The 26872-nt window shown below is 40.8% G+C and overlaps 1 protein-coding gene across 2 annotated transcripts in view; it reads right to left on the bottom strand.

Moving 5' to 3' along the window:
- The window catches only part of mmp17a (matrix metallopeptidase 17a), a 92994-nt gene extending 66518 nt beyond the window's left edge, over window positions 1-26476 (bottom strand). Inside the window, exons 1-2 of one of the 2 annotated variants that reach the window (XM_038734324.1) lie at window positions 26372-26476; window positions 25975-26188 (exon numbers count right to left, since the gene is read on the bottom strand). In XM_038734324.1, coding sequence (XP_038590252.1) covers window positions 25975-26103 — 129 coding nt within the window. In that variant the 5' untranslated portion in view covers window positions 26104-26188; window positions 26372-26476. Of the gene's footprint in view, window positions 1-25974; window positions 26189-26371 lie in introns of those variants that run through there. The other variant, XM_038734325.1, reaches the window with a different exon arrangement.
- Between the last annotated feature and the right edge of the window lie 396 nt (window positions 26477-26872).

Here is a 26872-nt window from a genome sequence, read left to right as displayed (position 1 = left end):
TCTCCTTCCCAGACCTTCCCAGTCTGAAGAAAAAAGATTAGCCTGGTCAGCTTGGTAGAAATACAGTATACTATTACACAGATGTTATAACTATAGGCAATGGTCACATTCACAGAAATGTGATGTAACCATTGATGTAGTCAAGTTGTCTGTATGAATTTCATTAACAACTGAATTCTATCAGTAAGAAAGTTTTAACTGAATTCTGTCTAGAGGTTTTTGCATTTTAAACTTTTTTGAAAGAGGTCACATTATTTTTGTGTACCGCCACCCATCAGCATGTAGATCTTATTGAAATACACAGAAAATCATCAGATTCTGACATCTGAAATGGTAATGTGAGTGCTGCCTTGGAGACACATTAAACTCTACATTCAAATGAAGCAGGCAACAAAAAGTGTTAATACCTGTCTAGACAATATCTGTCTTTGCACCTTTCCATCATTCCTCTGCTCAAAAATAGTCAGTCTCTCTCTTGATGTCTTTTACTCCAATCTTAGGAAGGTGTATGACTGATGTCCTAGATTTAAATAGAATAAGAAACACTTTTGAAAGCATACTTTGGTGGCTGATCACAATGGACTGGTTCACCATCCTTCCATCCATCCCAAGTATTTAGTATCACACGGGCAACGCTGGGCTATAGTAACGCTTTTAAAAGCATATTCCCAAGTGTAACATTCACTTCTCCATCTGTCAGTAAAAACAGCCAGATGTACAAAAGCCCTTTTGTATAAAACCATAAACACGTTTACATTTGACATGATCACACAGTGATTCTCATTCACCAAACCTTTTCTTAAATTCAACTTCCATAGGACTTTCTGTGCAACTGCATGGACATTAAGGGAATAATTATGCTAAAGTACACGCAGCTCATGACAAGGCATGTGGACTTCCTCATTTTAGATTGTAGTTTAAATAACTGAAGTTACTTTTCAAAAGAAGAGAAGTGACACAGCGTGTGGGCCACAGATTGCGGGTAAGGCACTTCAGGCTCTGAAAGGGCCAAATACAATGGAGGAATTATGGGTAATGCACTGCAACGTCAGGCATTCATTCAGGAAAGGATTTGAAATCTGGCCTGATTTCAACATCATCTTCATTTCACATAAATATTAAATCCATTTATAATATGCATGATAATAATCACACTTAAAGACCAAAGCACTTGTGAGTTTTAATACAGACTGGATTTTTTTGACTTTTTATTCCAAGATATAATTTAGCCGTGATCCAGTGAGATTCATGCTTCATGCAGGAGGCATTCAGTGTCCATGCAGAATATGGCAATCTTCAAATTAAGCTTTTCCAAGACTGACATATTGGATTCAATCTTCCTACACATCAACATTATGTTATTTTCCATTTGTCCTAAAAATCACTCTCAAGATGCAAGCTCTTCCTTCAATCACTATTCATACTCAACTCCTTTCAGTATGTATATATAGTTAAAATACTCATTTCAAAAAAGGCATGTAAAGTGCAAAACAAGTGGGCAAGCCAAATTCTACTCCGAGGCGTTACAGTTTGGATTTTGCATCTTGTGAACCTTTTAAGTTCCTCAAAACTTTTTTTTAGCATTTTGTAGTCTACTTGTTCATTTCCCTGCAATCCAGGGACCAACTGGAGTTCACAAACATCACTGCAGCCTCCCCAAATGTGCATCATTCATTTCTCATCCAGTTCTACCTCGTTGACCTTCTCCTGTCCTCTCTTGGCTGCGAGACATATACATAAAATATTAAATCAAACCATTTCTTTATTCATCAGTTCATTTCTTTGTGTTGTTTCCAGCTGATGCAGCATTAACAGTGTGAGGACATATTTCCATGGTTTGTGCTTATCTGGAGCTTTAATGCCGCCGGTTAAACTTTTTCTCTGGACCCAGACTATATGATATGATCACTATGTCTGATGGTGCAATGTTTTTTGGTTTTTTTTTTTTACTTAGCCGGCATCCGGTGGTGTAGTTTTTGCCAAATTTAGTGGCCAGGCTTATTGCTCTCTACATACTACTAACATCTGCTGCTTTTATTTGGGCTCTACAGGGTTTTTACTAGGGAATGTTCGGCCACTGAAATTAATCGGCTGAAAATAGTAAAAAAAAAGCACTTTCAGTGTTCGGGCCTAATAAGTTAAAAGACCGAAGAAATTTTACAGAATTACGTTGACATGTCGGCAGTGTGGAAGCATTTTGAAGTGTCCGAGAAAGATGCAAAAAATTGCCGTTTGCAGACACTGTTCTGCTGAAATGTCTCCTAGCACATCCACTCCATCTGTAACTGACGTCTTAGAAAAGGCAACAAATGTTCTGACCCTCTGAGTATTTCTGTCTAATTTGTGAGAAGGTGATTTAGCAAGCCGCACCTAAATTTGGAGTGCACACACATTCAAGCCTTTATAGTAAATCCACTGAAACAGACCAGTGCGAGATGACAGGCAGGTTAGCCACTTTATCCTGTCATTTTCTTTCTTTACAAAGACAAGTGTTCCAGTATGAGAGTCTTACCTGAAGAGAGGCCATGATGTCTTCATGTTACGCGATACGAGAACCGCATACAACATTATTTATCAAATTGGATCGGCCTTGATGAATTTAGCGTGAAGATGATACACATGTGACAAAATAGTTTCAAAATAAGGTGTCTATTCAGGATGGAAACAAGATTAATTGGATTATATTCACAGAAAGTATAAAACATATAACATATGTCCATTAAAAGTAAATGGACATAATGTAATTTACTTTACCGGACACTCTTGGCCCTTAGACCCACCCACCATAGTCTCTCCAAATCCTATAGGAAACACTGAGCAAAAAGCACATTTTGACTGTTTAATTTATGCAATGGTAAAAAAAATGAAAATAAAAATGGAAAAAATGTCAATGTACTTGTTCAGTATTCAGCTATTTTTTTCATTATATTCAGTTTTGGCTTCGGCCAAGAATTTTAATTTCAGTGCATCCCTAGTATTTACTGAAGCTAATTGAAAATTGTTCAGCATGGTCTTAAAATTTCAGATAAAGTGCAGGGTTTTGCCCATAAGAGGGGCACACGTTTCATGGTTTTATTATTTTTCCACTTTTTTCTTTCTGTTATGTAAATGCAGACGCCACTGATCTGTCGGCTATTGTAATACTGTTCTTATCAGTAAAATATGCAAACAGTTCAAACAATATAAAAAGTAAATAAAACATGACCTCCCGTGTAGGCAGACTGCAACAAAATCAACCTATTTCATTACCTTATTTCTGAATTTACATAGAGAAACTCTGTTAATGTGTTTGCTGGAACACAAAAAGTAGAGTAGGTTGGGAGGGTATTTTCACTAAGTGCGTTTACCCACATAAAGCAATCTGTACACTGTACAATGTGCGGAAAAAGTGGATTGTAAACAGAACACACACAATTACAGTATATGCTTCCAGTAGCCACAGTGCTCTCACATTTCAAATCTGATATATTATAGTCATTATCTTATAAAATGTAGGCATCAGAGATGATTCATATAAGCTCTTAAGTCCCTTTACAAGTGGGAGCCGTAGAGTAAATAATCACTAACACTACAGTGGGAATCTGCTGTGTATGTGCCTTCCAGTGAGTAAAAGGGAAAATGGAGGAGGGACATTATTAACTGTGTGTGGGGAGCTGGCTACAGTATGACCAGACCAGCTACTACCCCACTGACAAAATACTTTGCTTAACTTGAGCCATACTGTATATTAATAATTGATATATTGATGTGAGACTTGATATCATCTACAATTTTAGGTTAAACAGCTTAAACCATCACTTTTGTGTGCACCATTCTAGTCTTTTGTTGCAATTAATAGAATCTAATCTGAACACAACAGTATTTCAGTTGACCTGACTTCAATTAATCTCAGTTGGCCTGCTGAGCTAAGAGATCACATTGGATAAGGAGCTGTTGATGTGGTAGATATTGCTGGCTGAGATAGAACAGTATCATATCCCTAAGGGGGGGGGCTTCAAAGACAGATGGTTTCCTGGGTAGGAGGGTCAGTTGAACGCTTTCTTACTTATTTCTTGGCTCTGCCCTCATGCAGATTCTTAGTTGAGAACAGTTGGTGGCTGATAAGCCCTCTCTGTCTTGTTGACAACAGTACATACTGTAATTTGTCCTATGGTGCAAGTGCAGGTTCTGAGACACAAGGACATCCACAGAGGAGGAGAAGCCGCAGAGCAGCTTTTCTGACAATGGTTTCCTGCAATGACAGAGAACTGCAAATGTCAGTTTCCAGGAATAAGAAGGAGCCCGCTACATTCACAGCTGTGCTGATGATTTATAGGGAAAGATGAGGTGAGAGGTTTTAACACAGTCAACCCTCAGCTCAAGTGTTTTAAGTGTGAAGCTTCTCTTCAGAGCACCACATCGCCAAGTGGGCCACCTCACTGTAAGGCCGGCAGGGTTGTGTAATCTGCAAACCTCATCAGACTTGACAGTATAAGCAAAAAAGTACAGGATGAAGCATGAGTAAACAACCCTGCGGGGCAGCAGAGTTTCATGTGGCCTTTGTGGCATCTTGTTCAGATGCCACAAAGACCACATGAAATTTGTATTTCCTCCTGCAGTGAAGAGGGCCGCCATTCTTTCTTCTCCTTTTCTGTCTCATATTCCTCCGAACCAAATGCTGGGTTTAGTCATATAATATCCTTGGGACGGTACAAAAAATCAAGAGCAAGCTGGCCCATCCACAAGCTCATATTGAATGAGTAAAAAGCACATGGCACAGAGCAAAAACAAACATAGAAAGAAACGATGAATGAACAAGAGAACCAAAACACAGGGAGCCAAGGTTGGCACCAGAATCTCTCTGATTCAGTGTCAGTGAATGTTTATCTTCCCCTTCACCAAGAAAATATTTAGTCAGAAGACCATGAAGAAGATGTTGCTACATAATTTTACCATTTTCTTCATACTTATTTTAATTATTTATCTGTCTGTATTTACTCAACTGTCACACTTTCCCAGAACCTATGGTGATACCTTCAAACTGATTGTTTTGTCAAATCAAAGGTCTAAAACCCAACGATATAACCTTCAGGTCTGAAAAGTAAAGCCAATGCAGAAGTGCCTTAAACCTGCATTCTTACTATTGGCCAGCAGGGGCGACTCCACTGGTTGTAAAAAAAAGTCTCATGACAAGATAGCCCTACTTCTATTTTTCTCTGGCTGCAGTCTCTATTTATGTATATTTCCAACTAAACTCAGACTTATTGTTGATCATTTTCTCTCTGCTCACCTGCCACTTTTGTGGTTTTGTGTAGAGTTTTGCATGCATGCCGTGCGACCGACGCATGTCACAGTTCCTCGCACGTGTATTACCCCCCTTCCTTGAGAGTTCGGGTTACAATTTTGGATTTATTCACACACTTTAAAAAACTTTATTAAAAGCTTCTTTTTTATCACGTTTATTTACAGCATTATATGTTGAAATATATCATAATAGGCAGTATATTAACTTACTGGGAGAAAACTTTCTACGTAAAATCAGACATTGAGCAGCCCCATATCGCCAAAATGGTATGATCCTCATTTCGCTGCAAAGCTTGGACTGTGAGATTGACAGTCGAATCAGGCTATTACACCCATCGAAGCATCGAATCTTCAACTATTCATGGTCAGCCCTAATACTTTAGGGGCTGGCTACCTTGTGATTGAACACAATCACACAAGGTTTCTACCATGGCAACCTGGACAGGATAGAGGTGAATCGTAACCACTGCATATGCACATTTAACGCTGTTGAAAAAGCTTATTTAACAGCGCTGCATTTACCTAGTCGTGAACTTGTTTATGGGTGCCATCTCTGTTTTTATCTAAGAACTTTGACCTTGAGTCAAAATATGGTCGCTTCTGGATCCAAAAAAACGAGATGGCAGCAGTCAAAATAACACCTCAGGGCTTCAAAACACAAACCAATGAAATCATGGCAGGTAAGTCCACTTCTTTCATACTGTCTGAGTAAAATAGAGGAAAGCAGCATATCCTCCTATTGGACATTCTAGAACCAGCAAACATTTGGCAATTTTCCTTGATAAATGACTTAAACGGTCAATCAATTATGAAAATTGCTTCAGCAAGACACTTCTGTACATGCAGTGGACTGAAGCAGTAAAGACAGCCAGGGAGTGACATATAATAATAGTCATCTGTTGGATTCAAAGCCACTATTGCTGCAAGCAGATGGCACACACCCCAGCACTCAATCACATCATTAGACAAGTACTTTTATCTAATGTGCTTATAATGGAACACATGGCTGACTTGTAGTAAGTATACATTTTGCTGGATGTGCTTGCTTTAACGCCTAGTTTCCACTCACAGCAGAATGTCAATGTTTAATTACACATATCTAACTCTCAGATATAATTCAAATATAATTAAATTTTGTGGACCTATGTAAAGCAACAAAGTGTGTGTGTGTGTGTGTGTGTGTGTGTGTGTGTGTGTGTGTGTGACAGCGAGAATGTGACAGTGAGGATTAAAAATGGGGCTGGTAAGTGAATCATTTAATCCCTGGCTTAGAGACAGCTGGTTCTACAGAGAGCTGAGACACAACTCCTGTCTTTTGACTGAGGGAGGGGAGGACAGAAAAAGAGCGAGACGTATAGTGAAAGAGAAGGCGAGAGAGATTTCAAATTAGTACCTCTCTCACCTAAATCTTTACCACTAAGTGACCTAGACATGCCTGGTTAATGGAGGCTGCCATTTGTTCAGTCCCGTTCAACACGAAGCAGTGAAAGAGGGATTGATGGAGAGCTGGTAATAGAGGGAATTGATCTGAGAGGCAGCAGTGCTGGAGCTAGACAACAATGGAATGCAATGCATGTAATGACTCTCAAGACGCGCGCATTGAGTGACCGACAGAGACACACAATATTGCATGTGTCCATTAATTCTGCTGAAAATTGTACCCGTTTAAACTCCAACTCTTTGTAGTAGTCATAGAAGTGACATGTTACTATACTATCAGTTCCACTGTAAATGGTAAATAGGCTGCACTTACACATTGATTTCTAACTGAGCAGGATAAAGTTTCTACACAATGCCTTTCATTTACCCATGCACACCCACAATTACACACTGATGGTGGCGGAGCCCACTGTGCAAGGAGTTCAGCATCTTGTTCGAGGACACTTCGACCACCTGTAACCACCGGTTGGGCGTTTATATCCATATTGCATTGGTGTTTCCTTGTGTCAATGGAAGGAGGGAGAACTACAAGAAGAGAGAGTCTGGTTTCTTCACCTGTGGTTGGCAATGCAGCTCTAGTTTTTCATGGCAAGTGTGAAAAGATGTGCAGGATATTAGCAGGAGCCATTCCAGGTTGTGAGAAAGAGTAAGAAATAATGTGAGCCAGAATCCGCTGAGGAAATGCAACGAGGCCAGGCTGTACATTGTGGCAGTACTATCAGCATTACCAGTCCAGCTCATGGAGCACCATGCATCACATTCAATTGATTCCAGATGTAAATGCCTTCCAAAGGTGTACTGTAAACAGCAGCTTTGTAAACTGCCATAAAGTCCTTCCCACTGCAGGCCAAGAGTCGTAGCAAGTTTCCACGATGCAGTGGTTTGAATTTAGTGTGTTTTATTGGAGAGCTGACGTCTGGATTTTTTTTATTGAACAAATCCTTTGCCATACAAGTGCTAAAACAACATTCTGCTGCTCTCAAAAAAATATTTTCCTACATGTCCCTCTCATAATTACATCTGTGTTTCTTTTAAAGACCAAAAAGGAAACAGTCCTTTTTAGCATTGGATGTGAATTCCTGTGTGGTTATATACGAGCAAATACTGCATCCGGTCCTAATGGGTTAAAAGTAAAAAGTGCAGAAGAATACATTTTTATGTTACTTGCCAAATTAAACACTGTTTATTCCATTGTAATGAAACTGAAGTACCAAAGTAGAATATATTGTTTTGTGAGTCTGAGCTGCTATGTGTGGGTATGAGAATAGTTCCCATCAAACTTTGTGGTCCCATCAAAGTGTGGTCCCATCAAAGTGTAGAGCACAGCACTAACACTACAAAGGTGTCAGTCTTTCCACAGCTGTCAGAGTGTTGTGGACTTCTGAGCAACACTGAACAAAATTATCCACCAAATAGTATATTTTATGTTAGCTCCAAAGGGGTTTCACAGAGTGCATGCAGTAAAAATAAGTCAGCCTAGGTTTAAAGATAAACAAACTGATGGCTTTTGGAGCCAATTAGGACATGCCCCCATAACTGGAGTCTATTTTAACAGGCAGAAGATTCAGTGGCTCCACTCAGGGAAAAAGCCCCCAAACCTTCTTTGAAGTTCCTCTCTGTGGGTGGTAATGTGGCATGGCACCCAGCCAGAGCCCACAAACACAAGGATTGAATAACGCCTGCCCAGTGTCCCCGTTGTGGCATTCATCCCCTATGCCACAATGATGACGAAATATGCAAAGTCACACACATACAGATATACATACAAACACACAAGTAGACACACGCATGCTTGATTGCGTGACAGATCTGTTAAACTGCCAAATATACAATCCTCTGACAAGAATAATCTTAACTTTTAAGTGTCTGACAGGGTAAATTTGTGAGTGGGTTTCAGTCTGCACAAGGTTTTATGTGTGACAGTCAAAATAAATTCACTGAATTAAGACTGATGTTCTTCTATTTCCTATTATTTATAGGTTTATTGGCTCGGTTTGCATTCATGTGAACTTATGAGAGATGGTATCTCTGACGGCTCCAAGTTCAAACAAGCTGTAGGAATATATATTAGTATATTTATGGATCTTGTATGTAATTTATAGGCCTGAGGGTTTAGCTAGGGGGCCAGTGTATGACAACACCCACTGAGAACTGGTGGCAACTGGTGTTAAACACAAAGACACACACACTATTCAGATCTATTTCCATGTTAGTTTTCCGTCCCCTCAAAACTCAGACAATATAAAAATGGCTCTGTTGGGAATGTTGCTCTGGGTATTGTCAAGAAATTAAAATAAGAACCAGGAAGTCCACTTCGGTTTATCAAGCTGCCAACCATAGACTATAAAACAAGAACGCAGTGTCTGTGACGTCAGGTTTCTGAAGAGCCGTTGTGAAGCTCAATGTGGGCCGCTCTGGCCGTCACCATCTTGGCAGTCCCTGACTCTTTAAGCATTAATATAATTTAAATGGGTGAGTGCTAACAATACATCCCCCCGTACAGATGTCAGATTAAATTAGGTATAGAGCCAAAAAACATTTTTTTGTACCAGGCAGTCAACATGTTTAGTTCTGCTATGAAGTTTGGCATTTTAACATGGGGCACTACGGAGATATCCTATGGACAGAATATCAAGGCGTAGTCGTGGTGAGGAGGGGTTGCGGTTCGGTGGGCTTTTTGCGGATGATGTGGTCCGGATGGCATTATCAGTCCGTGACCTTCAGCTCTCATTTGATCGGTTCGCAGCATAGTGTGAAGCGGTTAGGATGAGCATTGGCACCTCTAAATCTGTGGCCATGGTTCTCAGCAGGAAACTGGTGGAGTGCCAACTCCAGGTAGGGAGTGAGTCCTTACCCCAAGTGAAGGAGTTCAAGTACCTCGGGGTCTTGTTAACAAGTGAGGGGAGACTGGAGCAGGAGACTGGCTGGAGAATCGGAGCAGTGGGGGCGGTATTGCACTCGCTTTACCGCACTGTTGTGACGAAAAGAGAGCTGAGCTGTAAGGCAAAGCTCTCGATCTACTGGTCAATTTTCTTCCTACCCTCACCTATGGTCATGAAGCCTGGGTCATGACCGAAAGAACGGGTACAAGCAGCCCAAATTGATTTCCTTGGGCGGGTGACTGGTGTCTCCCTTAGAGATAGGGCGAGAAGCTCAGAGTAGAGCCGCTGCTCATTTGCGTCGAAAGGAGCCAGTTGAGGTGGTTTGGGCATCTGGTAAGGATGCCTCCTGGACCTGTGCCTACCAGGCACATCCAGCTGGGAGGAGGCCTCGGGGAAGACCCAGAACTAGGTGGAGACATTATATCTCCACACTGGCCTGGGAACGCCAGTTCTGCTGCTAGTCAATATTGATTGTACCCCGCCTGCACGCGCACGGCGTGCTATAGTGATAGGTCTTTCAGACAGATCACGACTACCGTACTGCTGCGCCATGATCCCCATTTTTTCAATGCCTTGCACCGTGCCAGGGCAATGCATGGTGATCAAAATAATGGAACTTTTGGTGGTTTTGCGCTGAATAGGGGCAAATGCAGCGCAAATCCCTCCTATGTTGAAAGGCCTTTACTGTAATTCTGTGGGAAACACTGTACTGTGCATTTACAGATGTTTCTGGTGGTTTCTCTTAAAGCCTATTTCTTCCATGCTGGCATTTCATTGGCATGCTGCAACATGACATTGTCCCCTGGCGATCAGATAGCCAATCTGTGATCTCAGGTAGCCATAATTAGACAATATGAAAATATAGAAGATCGCCGAAGCCTACTATATTGTTTTATTTTATTATTATTATTTTATTATATTTTATTTAAATGAGCATTTTCAAATCACATTGTTTAGTTTAGTTCACCTTTTGGCCACAAAGCCAGACTCTCTTCTAAAATAACTGACCTTGCTTGTGTCATACTTGTACATTCGGGGTGAAAGTAGGGCTTTGCTTTGTTGATGCAGGATTTCACATTCTAGATTGTAAAAACAACGGCATTTACAATTTGTTAATCTGTCCTAAAGCTTGCCTGGCATAATGCTACACAGTATATGCCCCAAAGTAATCAAAACTGGAATGTGCACTAGCATGTATTTGCAACAGCTTAGCAGAGAATTTGTAGCCGGGCTGAATGTTTTTTGCCTTAACTCTCTTTTGGGCTGCACTCAGGGATATTCTCCCTCTGGATGGAGTCTAACATTGTAGGAGTGTGTATGCTGTCTGTTTATGTGATACCTCATGCGTGCTAGTGTCTGACAATACAAGAAAAATACCTCCTTAAACGTCAAAGAAACATCTTATCCCTACCTGGCTTCAAACTTTAGTTGGTTCATTTTTACATACAAGCTGTTTCAACCTCCTGCACACAAAAACTTCATCATTATTTAGAAACCCCCAAGCTCCCAGCTGTGAAAAAAGTACAACACACATGACAAGCAGTTATTGTGACACCACAAAGCATTTACTGAGTACTACCAGAAACGAAGAAGAGGTAGTATGTTGGTGTGTGTGTGTGTGTGTGTGTGCGTGTGCCTGTGTGTTTGTGTGTGTGTGTGTGCTGCACCTGCAGAATGACATGAGCTCTCTGGACATGTGCTGTTTCATTAGGAAGAGAAATACGTTGTACTGGACCTACAGCAATAAAACGGCTGCAAAGAAGCAGCAGGCCTGCTGTGGATTAGATGGTTCCTCCACAGCCAGACCCTCAAACCTGCAGAAGTGAGCTCAGAACACAACAAAGTCAAAACTTCAAGGCTGAAGACAGGAATTGGACAAAATGAGGTGCAGAGGGAGTTTGCTAGCTTTGCTATCTGACACGGCTGTAGCCTGAAAATTAAGTCAAAGTTCAAACTCTGGCAATACTTCTGGCCTGGGAGTGAAATGTGGTGCTGTGACATAACCACACAGCCAGACTGACACAGGCAGCTTGCCAGTGTGTGAGTCTTTATTCCTAATGCATGTCTTTCTCCATGCTGGATGCCAGGGGGTGGTGTGTGTGTGTGTTTTCAACTCACCTCCTGTGGACAAAGTTGTGATGATATATGGTAATAAGATGTTTTACTAACAGTCCAGCTGCATAAGTGTGAAGTTAAGTGTGAAACTGAATTCCTGAATTTTAGTCAGTAGTAGGAGAGAAATCCAAGCGGAGCTCATGTCACACTCATGACTCACTCATGTTTTATTTGACAGTTTTATTTCCTTATCTAATGAAATGTATGAAATTAATTGTCTTTATGTACTTTATATATAGCTTTGGCAATATTGTTGCTATACATTCATGCCAATAAAGCTAATTTGAGTTTGAATTTGACTGTCAGGTCGTCGGGGAAAAATAGTTTGAGCTTAATAACTGTTGTCTTTTATGATGTCCACAGAGGGTAAAACAGCTCTAAAAATGCACAGCTGAAATAACACTAGTGCACACAGGATGGAAAAAGAAACCAAACATGGAGGATATGATCAGCCTGCAACTAAGGATCATTTTCATTATTGATTAATCCGTCGATCACTTTCTCGATCAATTGTTTGGTCCATAAAATGTCAGAAAATGGTGAAAAATGTTTGTTCCCAAAGCTAAACGTGACCTCCTCAAATGTCTTGTTCTGTCCACAACCCAAAGATATTCAGTTTACTGACATAGAGGACTAAAGAGATGAGAAAATATTCACATTTGAGTTTGAATTTGGGCATTTTTCACTTACAAAAAGGACTCAAAGCGATGAATGGATTATGCAAATAGTAATTAATCAACTAAATGTTGCAGCTCTAGATACGATACACCAACAGAGAACAGAGACAGAGAACTTTGTGTAGCACCTGTCCAGCTTAAATCAAAGGTCAAATTGAGAGTATAAAAACAAACCAAAAAAGGTCATAGCAAATCTATTTTCACTATTTCAATAGCAAAAAAACCACCTGCACAGTCAGCAGTGCCTCCTCTCCATTTCCATGTGTTTTTACCACTTTTCTTCCTCTGCCTAGTGTTTCACTGTGTGTGTGCGTGTGTTTGTAGGTGTGTGTGTGTGTGTGTTTGTATGTGTGTGTGTCTGGGCATGGCGCTCTGGCTCATTCCCTGGCTGTCCAATCTCCTACATACCTGTGACCACCTGCACACTTGAGACTCATCCCAGCAATCAAGCTCCACAGTATTTTAACCCCGTGTCCTTCACGCCAGTCGTTGCCATATCACTTGTTCTCTCATGTGGTACTCACACTACGGCCCACCTCACATTGTAGTGAGTGTTTTTGCTTCTTGTTACCACACTTTTGCCTGATCATGTTTTTGCTTGTGCCTCAGCTTCGTTCGTTGCCTGATCTGTCTCTGTGTTCAGCCGCCTGCCCAGCCCTGTTCTTCAGAGAACTCCAAGCAAGACCTCAGGATTGCACATTTGGAAACTTGTAAATGAACTGAACTTCGAATTTCACTATTGATCCTTGTCCATGTCCGTGTGGGGTCCTAGAATCACTGACAGTATTAATCCATTGTTCTGCATAGTCCAATAGTAAAAACATAACCGAAATATCAGAATTAATTTATTACTTATATATGTCACATTGGCACTTTTACAATCAATTATCCTGTAAGAACATCTCTGTTGATTCTTCTCACAATGCCTTTAAAAGGCGGCCAAACTATACAAAAATACAAAACTGACCTAAGCAAAAAAGACCACAAGTACACACATACAGTATACTGTAAATACATACAGTAACAAATCATGACAGAGCAGTTTCCTATCTTCACCATAGGCACACATTTCTTATCTAGCTAGATCTGCTTCACAATTGCACACAGGATAAAAAAAGTAAAGATTTAGACAAAGTCTGTGTTCATGGGACAAAGATAGGGAAAGCTAGATAAAGGAGAGAGAAAGCCCTACAGTCCTGGAATACAATGAATATGCTTTTATCATGCTGACAAAATCTGATAAGACCACTAGATAGAAATGCGTAGAAACATAGAATTCTAAGAAGTATAACTAAGTTTTTGGAGCTGCAGGGTTTTAGTTTACCTCTGCAGTACTTGAGCAGATTTAAACAAGAACAGTTATAAAGAGTTTCTTCAGTTCTGCAGTGATGTTAAAATGCACCTTCATTCTAAGTTTACATGCATTAAAAATGCATTAAACATTGCAATGCACTCCAACAACTCCACTTGGATATACACAACAACGTCTAGCATACACAGGAGTACCAGGTACAAAAAGTTGTCTTTGGAATGATTGATCGATTAAGCAATTAGTTGACTGAGAGAAAATTTTCAACTTTTTATTTTAAATCAATACCTCATTTTAAGTAGTTTATCATTTAAAATGCCCAATATTTATCGGTTCCAGTTGGAATGGCCATTAGTCCTTGTTTGTTTTTTTGCTGACATAACATAGAATGAATAATAAATAATTTAATTGAATGAATAATACACTTTAATTTTTGTATGCAGTGGTAATTTGATTTGGTCTGTTGGTCTGTTAGTTCGATCAAATAGCTACTGTAGCTCCCTGGTCCTTTATTTGCAGAGCCGGCTGAAAAGGCAAACCATAAAAATCTACACACATATTTTTGGTCTAATGAATATGTAAAAATGTAAAATCTGTGAAACCAAAAACAGTTTCTGTCAGAGTTCACTCAGGAAGCATGTGCAGAGTTGGTCCCTGAGGGTGATTGCCCTCTCAGGATACAGTGCTCCTACATATTGTATGCTAACATATGCTTACATCTTTTGGTCTTGTCACTTGTACTGCCACGCTGCACATGCAACTGTGTACTGTTTACTCACTAAGTGTAGCTTCAATTCTGTACCCATAATAACGAATGTGAGTGTCAAAGCAGCCACAGATTACAGACAAGCTGTCAGATCTGAGAATTTGTTTTGCGCCTCTAAGTTTAATAAATGTCAACATCTAAAATATAATCAATACACAGTCACAGTCTGTGTTAAATGCTCAGATTTGTTGTGAAAAAACAGCAAAGTAGAACATTTCTGCATATAATGTGGATCTCAAAGACTGGATTACAGTTGAAGGCGCTGCGATTAAAAACACAGCAAAAAACAACATGCAGGTTGTGCTTGTGGTTGCATGAGTGGGAAAGTCAGCATATTCTCCAAAAGTGTGAATATTCAAATAGACCAAAAAAAACGTGTGCCGCTTTGACAGTTGCTCGAGGGTTATCTGCTTGGCATCAACAACTCCTCCAGCACCAGGTGGAACAAGTGTAATGTGAATGTTAGTTGTATTGCTGAAATATTTGCTCTCTCCGTGACCCAGTTTGCATACTGCATGGCTCTCATCCAGCTGCCTTTCTTTATTAAATTTGTAAAATCCGAAATGTGTCCATTTGGATTGCTGGAAAATCAGGAATGAAAGCTCATACTCAGCCAGAAAGAAATTGCTGTAGACTCTGTTCCAACAACAAAACAAGTAACAATCAAGTGTTCATTTATCTAGATTTTATTATGAGATGAATAAGACCATATTCGCAATGCCTTTTCCCAGGGGGAGGGAGGGACATTTTTGTCTGTAAGAATAATAAAGAATAAAGTCTTTGGGAGAGCCACAGAACACTTGATCAATTCATTAAACTTAGTTAAACTTAACAGGGTAAGCATAATGGCTGACCCCGATTAATAGAACACTCATCGCAATCAGTTAAGCACAGTTTCATCATGGTGTATTAAAAGAATGGGACAGACTGATGTGAGCAGTCGGCAGCCGATGAAAACAGAATCACATCGGAGAATCTATTCTTTTTCCCACTGCTAAAAATATGCAACTGAGCGGAGTGTTGCTCTATCCATAGTCTCCTAGACTAGTCCAAGAGGAGGAGGGTCTCGAGAAGGTTGGTTAGGGTGTCCTTGTTTTTTTGACGTGAGAGTGTTTAACTGTTAATTGCAGGAAAGCATGGCATGTTTAGTTTTCATGTTTAATTGTAGTCGTCTCGGTTATAAGATGGAGCATGTGCGTTGCATTGGTGTTCACTGGCCATTTGGTTCTGTTCAGGTGGAACGAAATGGATTTTATCTTATTATCCTATTCGGATCTGGTCTGATTGTTCTCGGGTCCTGTTCAGATCATATGTTTTTCTCTTTTGAAGATGAATGTTTCATATTCAGGTACTGTAGGTACAATATAAACACATGCCTCCTGCCTCCCATAAGCATGTTTGTGTGTGTAAACTAAAACATAGGCTTACCTAACTGCACTCTGACATCACTTCCAGTATTGCTGTTCATTCCAGTGCGATAATCAATCTGTTGATAATTGATCAAGGCCAAACATTAATCTACTCTGCTTTTGCAGTGAGTGTATGCTGGTAACCTGCTCTGAATAACTCCTGCTCTTCAGTCATGATACTGAACTTTGATGCCATTTCTAATTTATTCAAGTAGAGTTTACAGTATTTAGAAAAACAGTCGGATCACTAAATTACTTGTTCTTTTGTGGAGGATATGTAATTAGTTTAATTGTCACTTAGGGAGAGACATACTGAGAAATAACTCTTTTTGTTTGTCTCCCATGGGCTGGAGAGAGTAAAAACACTCTGAATACCCAATTAGCCAATGAATAATTGCTGATTTAATGGGCACCTCAAGATACAATCTTGAATGTAACAGTCACTCTCAAATTAATGGGGCTGTGTATTGTGCATCGGGACAAAGTGATTCTGCTCTCAGTAGCAAAGTCTGATTTTTATGCCATAATGCTTATTGCATCCAAGCTTTTATGATAATTCTAATAAACTCACAGACATTACGAACACCCAACGTCTCCTAGTTGTGCAGTTTGTCTCTCTGTCTGTCTTTCTCCCTCTTCCTTAATTTCACTTAGATGTACTGACAAATGTCTCATTTTGAGAGCATACAGTACTGGAATTAAATTCCAAATCAAACATCAAACGCTCCTCACAGAAATAGTTTTTATTTTACTTTTCTTTTTTTTTTTGCTGTCCTTCTGTTTGATATAAAATAATCTAAAAGCCAGCAGTGCCCATCACTCCTGTGCCAATGTCAGCGATGAAAATCAGTATGCATCTTGCTCCGGAGAAGCAACAGCCTTTTTCTTTATCCTCGCAAACACACATGCATACTGGGTTTATTAAAATTCTGCCAGTTTCAGAAGGCGAACTTCAGAGGAGTTCTGTTGCTTTGGGGTTCTTCCAGTTCAAATGGCAGGCCTCTGCATTATTTTAACTTTAACGTGCAAGCAACGCAACTCCAGAAACCACCCTAATTACAAGATCTGGTCAGTCCTTTGAATAGTTTTGGCAACCAAAACCTTGATCTGGTATATGACTAGAAGGGGGAGGGATGCCTCTGTTAAAATAGGACGGCCACATGGAGTTTATTTGGGGTTTTCTACATGGGGAGCCTGAGAGTGAGCCTGCATGCTTCTAAACCATAGTTACAGTAAGTCATGAAACCAGCAAGAGCCAGGAGAGATGGAGAGAGACGGAGAATCATATGCAGCTGAGGGAAGCAGTAATTTCTGCTTGACTGCTTACACAGTTCGTTCCATTACTTCTGTAAACTCACCTATAGTCTGACATTTAGTTGTGCCAAAACTCTGTGTTGACAGGATTAAAACACAACAAACAAAAGCGGAAATATGCAAACACATTTTTTTTTTCAGATTCATAAGCTTTGCATAGTGTACATAGTTCTGTTTTATAAATCTCACTTGTTGTGAAACTGGGCACACCTGCACAGGCCTGATTCCCGCTCTCACAGTTAGTCATAGATGCCCTCAGTCGACTGTTTGCTGATAAAAAGCCTCCATCTGCTCCTCCAGTCTCTCAATGAAACACAATTTCATAGAATTGCATTGGCTAAGTCCTCAGTTATCACCAGAGCAGCAATCCCTCTATATGACTGTGGCTAGTTTTAACACCCATAGGGCCCTATTTTCATGGTGCTGCTGGTCCTGACCTTGAAATTTGATTTTCCCTTATGTCTGGTTATTTTGGTGCCCAGAGCAGAGCGCATGTTGCACAGGTGGGAGGAGAGTCACAAACAGGTGGGTGCTTGATTCACATGAGGCGGCACAAAGACAGTTGTTGGTATTTTGGTGGAAATTGGGACGTTGCACTGAGATTAGACGAATCAGACCCACGTCTTCTTCTGGTGCAGTCAGTCTGCTGCCAGTTTGGTGATTATTCTTTCAGCAAATGCACCGAAATGCCAGAATAATAATCAACGTAATTAATGTGGTGCACACACAAAATGTTGGTAATTCAGTATGTATTCATCTATAAGTTAACATAAGTGATTCAAACAGAGTCTGTTATCTGAAGCTGTTTCATACTGTTAGAAGGGCTTCTCCTTCAGTTCATTAAATCCCTGCGGCCATCTGAAGGCACCATGACAGATATATGTGATAAATTTGCAGCCTCCAATTTGAGAAGTGAGGCGCCACAGCACAGTGCCATTATACACGACCATTTCCTTTGATTAAATCACATGCAAACGACACCAGCCTGCTACAAAATAACCACACATGCATCTTATAACTCTGTATTCTGCCTGTTTATGAAGCAGAAGTTGGATTACTGGGGCTCATCAACTCTGTGCATCAAAAGTTTGCTTTTGCCAAAATCTCTGGCAAAAGTTTAATTTTTTAAATGCACTGCAGTGCAAATACTGTACAAAATGTTGTGACCCTTTAAGATATGAAATACAGCGTTGGATTGATGCGATCATATAATTGGCATTATTTTCTATAGCCCTTTTGCACTTGCTGTCAGATGCCCACAAAGTACATGTGCCCAAGATTTATCACTTTTTACCGATTTTTTGTTCCCGCATTAGTCAAATATTGCCCATAGTGTCCATTTTGTGATTTTGTTTCTAGCAGTCATATCAAAGCAGTGTCCAAGCAGTGTCCAGTGCAACATAGAACAGAATAAAACGAGAAACACACAACACACATGGAACTGATTTAACAAGGGAAAACATCAAAGGTATAAAAAGCATGAAACTGAATACACAGTTTTGAGAATCCACTTTACAATGTGTGTTTATCATAGTTCACATATCTAGGTGTGCAGTCAGTGATGTACACACCTTAAAAGAATAATGTTGCATATAATTAGTATATAATCACTTGCATGGTCTTAAAGGGGCTATATGTAAGTTTTTGATTTTAATAAATCAAATTTTCATTGCCTTATTGTCAATGGGCTCAAAACTCACTCAGAAATGAAGCACACACCTGTTTTCTCCGTTGCTTGCATCAGCCACTATTCTGCTTTTAATGTGAGGTCTCCAGATTGGATTCAGCCCTGTGCGCTCCCGGGCCTCTCTCAGACTACAGCGACAACACGGCAGGTAACGACATGCAGTCCACTAACACCATAAAACAACCGTCTCACAGCAAAACACAGGCTCCAGGTAAGGATACAAAACAACAGTAAAGGTTTATGTGCTGAAACCCATCAGACCAAACAGGTTCAGATGATGTTGAGTAAGAACAAAGTGAGCATTAGTAAAGCTGGAGAAACACAGAGAAAGTCACGTTAGCTCGCCGGCTAACGCCGAGCAGTTGCTAATGTTATCCAGTGCAAAATTATATCGCTTTCCACATTACTTCACCAACTAACGCCACCCATGTTACTATCCTGTGTACCACTGTTGATTTAGCCTGGAAGAAAGGATGTAACGGCAAAAAGCAAATGTGGAGCGATTTGTTTACTAACGTTAGCCTATAGTGACGCAGCCAGGAGCAGCCAGCTAACGCTACAGTAGCTCGGACCTGCCTCTGTTTGCTTCATAACGTTCAGTTTAGGTTTATTGCCTTTTACCAATACTCAGGTATATAGCTTCTCCACCTAACATGACCCACATAATATACAACCCACGCGTACGAGCACACGCCTGGTTGCAATCTTAAAACCACACCGCTAGTGGCGGCTGAAAACTACATAATGCCCCTTTAAGTAAGTGAGAGATGTGCATGTTCTAAAATACAAAATTACAGTTTATGTGTGCGACATGGCTTATGCATGGTTTATTTGTGCGCCCAACCTTTATACGTGTGTTGTTTACCTTTGCCCCATTACTCAAACTGCTACACTTGAATTCAAAGTTGGGAGGATGTAGCCAGAAGTGTTGATAAGACTCCTCTGACAATGCTATTTATTCTACTCAGGAGTCTACACGAGGATCGCCTACATTAAATCAGGTTCCGAATCCATGCTGTCAAACATTATCTGGAAATCGATGTATTGTCATTATCTGAGAGCGTCGAACAGAAGTCTCGCAGCTGCCACACATCAGTCCAGAACCGCCATACTACAGTGGCAGCCAATGAGGTGTCAGGGCTCTTGAGACCTTGACAATTGGTTTCTGAGGAAATCATAAACTCCTCAGTAAGGCTGACAGTCTTCTCAGAAACTTGCAAGTCTCTGGAGAACTTTTATGCTTAACAAGGCTGAGGTGACAGATTGGATAGGAGCAGATTGAATGACTGGTTCCCCTCTTCCTGAGACGCTGAGAATGTGCTATATATTCCATGCTGAACATTCGCTCTCTGTCAATTTTTATGGGGAAACACACTCTCTCCAACACTGAAGCCCTCTCCCACATGACATTGTTCCTGAAATAATCTTCTCGCCCTGATTATGAGTCCCACGGTGCCTTTCTACTGACAGAAGGTCACACTGCTTGATGGAAGTGGGACAGCGGTGCTAAAAGAATCCTAATAATCCAGGCTAAGAGTGTAATAACAGATTTACATGGGAACCAGCATCCAGTGTGTTTTTCTGGCATGGTTTAAAATTCCTGCATAACACCTGTGTATAATATATACAGGTGTGAATCCCCATGTTCACTTCCATTGTACTTTACCTTGACTGTCACTGCGTCCCGTCTTTTTGAGTCCCCTCTATCCCTGGGCCTGTGGGCGTAAGAACCACAATGTGCTGGTGGAGAAGAAAGCCTCCTACTAGAATTCCAGGAGTAAAATGGAAGGAAAGAGACTGAGAGAGTGAGAGGACTGAATATAATGCAGGAGAAATGTACACAAATTTCAGGCAAACACGGTACTAATGAGGGTAGTGGTACTGTTGGCAGCCAGGCTGGTCGCATGAGAAACAGGGTTTGGAGAGGAAATGATTTCCCCTATTATATCCTTCAGAACAAAAACTGAATTATTAAAATGTACAGTTTTCATCTTGCGTTACTAAAAGTTCCCGAACCACTGCTGGGTGAAGGATTAATGGCACTTGAATAAAATGATTTGGGATTTAAACAGCAGAGAGCGAGCGGGTATTTTTCTATGAGCATGTTTGAAGCGAGGATTTTATTTTGGTGCTGAATGCTCTTTGAGTCATTGTTGTGGTTCTCTTAAGAGCACAAGCTGCACTTAAATTACTGACCTAATTACTGAACATATTATGGGTATTAGTGAGCCCTATTTACATTTTCTTTCTAGCAACCTCGCCATTTTTAACCATACCAAATAACCCTTGTTTATATCAAAATAACGGTTTGGTTCCAGTATCATTTTTTAACCCTTTGAGTCCCAGGCCAAAGTCTGTTTTTAGCTTCAAATATAGATGTATTGCACATGCTCATTTTCAGAATAACTAGAACTATTTGAAAATGAAAATGTATCTGAAGTGAATACTAGCAAGATGTATTTATTTAAGATTTATTAATGGATTATATATATGTAGAATTTAGGTAAGACAAATTGCAACAAAACACATTTTATTAGAATCAGATATGATATTTCATTAAAAAACACTAACTGAACTAACCTGTGTAACCTGTGAGGTTTCTGGTGAAGAAGCAATTACGAGTTTACAACAGCCTTATAACTAACAAATAATAACACAGGTAAAAACAACAAAGCTTTGCTCAAACTCACAGTTCACTCGTCCAAAACCTAACTGTTACTCAGGTTTTACTCAAGCCAAACCATGTCAATGCATCATAACCAACGATGACAACAAGGCTATTTAGTGAACTCTATATATTAACATTTCCTATTGATGATTCTCAAATATCGTTTGTGTTGCTGTAACAGCATGCAGAGTGCGATCGTTCCTTTTGTTCATAAGGACCTGGGCTATTGATATGTTGATTTACAGCGAGATAGACCAATCGGTCCACATACACGTCTCACTTAAACAGCGAGCAGGACACCAGACTGAAAGGGTTAAAGCGCATCTTCCCCCATATTCCCCCCATAGTTTGTTTTTTGTCGTTGCTCCTTATAAGATACCTGGTAAAACATTTCTAGCAGGGATGGAGAGTGAGTGGCGGAGGTATGGGAGCAGAGGGGGGACGCGTACCGCTACAGAGGAACTGATGCCAGATGGTGCTGTCATTGAAGAAATTAAACAGGAAAATGAGAGTGAGAAATGGACTGGTGAGGTGTGGTCATCCTTCCAGGCGCGTGCACACACACACACACACACACACATAAACACTCAGTCTGTGAGGTTTTAGGATCATTGGTCTTGTTTCTTTAATGAATAAAATTCCACAGCTGGCTGAATATACAGTAATTGAGGTAACTTATCAGCTGCTAATCTGGTCAGCTCACTCTTGCTTATCAAAACGGAAGCCCTGAATGTTCAGGTGAATAGTTACTTTGGAAAGCTCGCCGGTTCTGTTTCAGTGGAGGAAATACTCCTTAGGAGGAACATAACACGATGAGCAGGAAACAGAGAGCGTATTACGTTTTAGTTGTTATGACTTAGTTCCCTCAAGTGCTGAAATTGCAAATTGACGCCATGCAATCATGTATCAAACCAGATAGCAGCAATGCTATAAAATGAATACCACTGATGTGAGACTGAGTGTGCGGTTCAGTTATTTAAGGACCCAGCGTGTGGCTGTTATGAAGACACACAACATACATAAAATTCACAATCTCAACTAACATGCCAAGTGATGGAGCACCACCACTAATGAAGTGTAAAGGGACTGGAGCAATGACAGAGATCAGAGGCTTGTTGTCGTGTTTCAAGTGCTGACTGTATAGCACACACACACGCACATTGGAGAAAGAACGACGTGTACAATCATCTAATCATATCTGTGCTTTACAGCCCTTCTCGGCGGCACTGAAAGACACTCTCGGTGTGCCCTCTGGTTCCCAGCAGCACCCCAGCGACAAGAGATCAGTCATTGGCCAACTAATCATCATCAGAGCCGTCTGCGCCGATACATTCTCTCAGTCTTTCATTATGAACTAGGAGTTGTAGTTACATTACATTATCTAGAAGAATTGTCTTCGCTATCAGTGATCAAACATGAGAATCTCTGTTTGTGCAATGAATACAGCAGGAAAACTCTTTATCTCTCAGGTAATTGAGAACATTGTATCTCTAAATTAAAATTTTCTCCCTTTATCAGATGTATCCTCTCCCAAGAAGGCGCTGCAGTGAGCCCTACTTCACACGTGCTTTCCCCTCTAACGAGGCTTTTCAGCGTACAGTATGGTCGCTTATTTTTGTGAAATATGCATGACTGTGAACTTAACTTTTGCTCTCTACAAGAGTGAAGGAGTCACATGTGGCCTGTGAACAGCAGGCAGGAGGAACCACTCTCCCTGGAGCTTTACAACAAAGCCTTACAAAGACATCCTATTCCATGCCAGAAGAAAGAGTCTGTATTTCAGCTATTTCTTGGCACCGCAAAAATATATATACGAAACCTGTCCTGAACCTGAAGGCACACTACAAAGATCAGGGCACCTGCTTACTCATAAGAACTGGTCAAGCTGGGTGACTGGTTCAAAATGATAAACTTGAAAGGCACTTTCATGTCTGTGGTTTATAGGCACAAAAAGGTTCCGATATTTTGCCTTCCAGGGAGGACCTTACGAGTACACCTGGTACATTTTCAGATGCTCCCACTTTTCAAAGTGAGAAATAAGCTGCGGTGCTAGGGAATGCATGTCTTATTCTGGTCAGACAACCTCACCATCGATGCCCAGTAAATTACGGCTAATGGTCCATGTTGCACGATTATCCTCCGAGAACCAGGACAGAAGCGGTGTATGAAGCCACGTTTTGGTGAAACATCTTTACTTGTCACTATAGCTGCTCTTCCTCTACCAGAAAGAAGCTAGAAACACGTTACAGCCACCACAGAAGCCTACAAACCTCAAGTGCATGATGATAAAATATAGATTTTAGTTTGGGTTTCACTTCAAGACAATGGACTGTAAATCTTAGTTTACACATGGGAAAGTATTGTTTGAGCTGGTTTCCTCAGCAAAAATAAACTGGGAAATGAGGCTTACATCAGGCTTTTACTGCACGAACCAAGAGGCATATTTAGTTCGAGTCCATAGAACAAATGTGGACATTTTCAGGTCTGCATCCCTCCCTGGACTGACAGTGTTGCTTTGCATTTACTGCCACATGAAGTGGGGCAAGGCCGCCTCCCAGACATCACAACAAGAGTAATGACCCGGGCTGCGCACAAGGTGCAGTACCACTTTGGACTCAGTGTATCATACAGCTCTATCTAGAAATGCAGGAAAGCTTCCCCCTTGAGTAATTCTTCTCTGTCATGGCAAATGGAGTAAAATCACTGCTGTTACCACAGCTTTTCATCTAGTGATACCACTGTGTCTGTATTGTCAGAGTTCACTCAACTTTCCAAAAAGAAAAATAAAGTTAGTTAAAATACAAAACTTTATAAAACAGTAAAAGCTATTATCTTTACCCAGGATGATGTGTCAGCTGAAGTCCATTCATGTAGTTTCATAACTGTGTTTTAAAGATTTTACTTCTATTTTGTTTATGTCAGTGTAATAGCCTGTTTTGTGGATTTGGCTGCTTGTGGCCAAAGCTAGCTACAGGTAGTGATGAAAACCCTGTCAGATGTGGAACCAACTGACCTTTTTGAAAACCTGAAAAAATGAATTCATAGCTAAGGTACAGCAGACCATGTCTTCATGTCAGGGTTGTTGGCATCCTCCTCAGCAATGAGTCTGAATGAGTTGTTTTGCAAGTTGCTGTTCTCTTTGTCTCGCCCACACACAGTCTAAGCTAGATTAAAAATGATGGGCCACACAATCTCACAATTAAAGAGTCTGTTGTGTTAGATGTATTAAAAAAAAGTAGCGAGTCAAAGAAGCCTCGAGGTGGAAGAAAAAACTTTAAGCAAAAAACAAGTAAAGAAACAGAAATGGATCTATTTTAGTGCTCTTGTTCTAGTCTTTGTTGGGGAAAAACTTAATCCCCAAGCGTAGGTTTTCAGAGAGAAAAGTTTGAGCGCTGAAAGAAAGCCAGACAGATGTCGGGATGAGGAGCAACAAAAACGGATGTTGCCCAGAGGAGTGAAATTGTAGAAAAATGCAGCTTCAATGGGGATGAAATTATGGTGACAATAATCAGCTATTACAAGACAACAAAACTTTTTGAAGGGAATTTTGCATAATCTCATATTTTTACATGCAGAATAGTGTATTACACTAAACTCAACTACAACAGCAGCTGCCTTGCTGCTCCCTTAACCTCAGTCTTGATCCCACTTCACAGTCTGTGTGGCTTCCTTCATCATTCATGCAAAACATATAGCCTAAAAACATAAAATATATTAAGATATTCTGGGGTGGGGTGTTATAGGTGCATGGTACCAATATGGTCTTAGAGTTCAGTTCAAATCGATTTGTTTATATCCTTCCTCAACTGTGCTGTTTTATGGCTTGGCTCCCCCACAGAGTCCAGTGTGGGACCTGTATTTTAAACAGCAATTGTCTGAACTTGGCACCGGGTCTTTCAGAGGCATAACTGACAAATTCCTGATAAAATAAATTGTCTCATGCGTTCAGTCAGTCCCAGCGAGCTCCAGTCATCTTATTAGCACTGGATATGTCAGCACACTGTGAAAGAGGTCGATATAACGCCAAGGCAAATCCCTTCACATACATTGATTAATTAGGGCCTACAGACAACTTGACCAACACATTTATTGTTTTATTTATTTTTTGGAAAGGGGTGTTTCCTGACGGGGTGAATAAAGTTCCTGTAGGTTTCCATCATGCGGTGTGTACCGCCACTCTGCCTCTTGTACTGGACTGCAGAGCGGCGTTAAAATTCAGAGCAAGTATCCGGAGACAGCACTTGCTCTTTCCTGGACGGCCAAGAGTAGCCCTAAGGAAGCAGAGGAAAACCTCGCCACAGTGTGGTAGGGTTTGATAGAAAAAAAAACCCACACCGTCCCAGTTCATTGGTGCTAGCAGATAGAAAAGCTTGTGACCCCCTCGCCCCCTCCTTCTCCTTAAGTAGGTAGAAAAGAAAACTTACCACCCCAGTGTCCAGCTGCTCGGTGGCCACAGACGGAGCCGCTCCAGTCAGAGGTAAAAACCACAATATCGGCAGCAGCAGCATCATCTCAGACATATTCCTCATCCACGTGTGAACCAGAGAAACCATGATGCCCTATGACAGGCTGATCCTGCAGGGCTCATACACCGACCCCGACAGCCGCATCCACGGGATAAATCCCACGCCGACTCTCCTGTAAAATTAGCCCGAATACCGGTAAGTCTACCTCACTGTTGAGCGCAAGCACATAAAACACATTAAAACCGGCGCTGGAAACACTTGAGACCATTAAAGCAGTCTGTGTCCCGCAAAACTGCACTTGAAACTAACACCTAAGTGGCCTTAATCGGAGATAAACTGCGTATACTTGTCCTACATCAAGTCCATCTGAGGTGACATCCCCGGAGCAAGAAGCGCGAGCTCCCCTCTCCGTCGCTGCGTCTCGAGCGCTGGAAAATGAAAGCAGCTGCGTGCGGTTGTGTCGCGAACACTGGAGACCAACCTCAAGCCCGCCACAATAGCCTATCAAACTTCCGGACCGGATTCCCAAAGTAAAATCCCCGCTGCTGGATTCGGACGAAGTTCTACTGAATGACACAAGCGTAATATAACTCAACATATTAGGGCTTTAAGAGGATAAAGCTTCCAACCATTAATGCCAGATAACAACAAAGATAACCAGTGTTAGGCTATTTAAGTACATCTATGCTGAAATTATTGATTTCACATCAGTTAATTGCATTTTTCAGTGCTGTTGAATTTGTGAAATTCACACTTATACCTAATATTTTCTGATTACAGTAGGATGCTATGAATAAGAGTAGCTATTTGCTGCTTTTCACTGTTTCATATCAATGTACATTAAATAGGTTACATA

The sequence above is a fragment of the Micropterus salmoides genome, unplaced genomic scaffold, assembly GCF_014851395.1.
Source record: "Micropterus salmoides isolate LMB-PRFRI ecotype aquatic unplaced genomic scaffold, ASM1485139v1 Ms_hic_scaffold_20, whole genome shotgun sequence".
Taxonomy (NCBI): Eukaryota; Metazoa; Chordata; class Actinopteri; order Centrarchiformes; family Centrarchidae; genus Micropterus; species Micropterus salmoides.
This window is presented reverse-complemented; position numbering and strand designations above follow the sequence as displayed.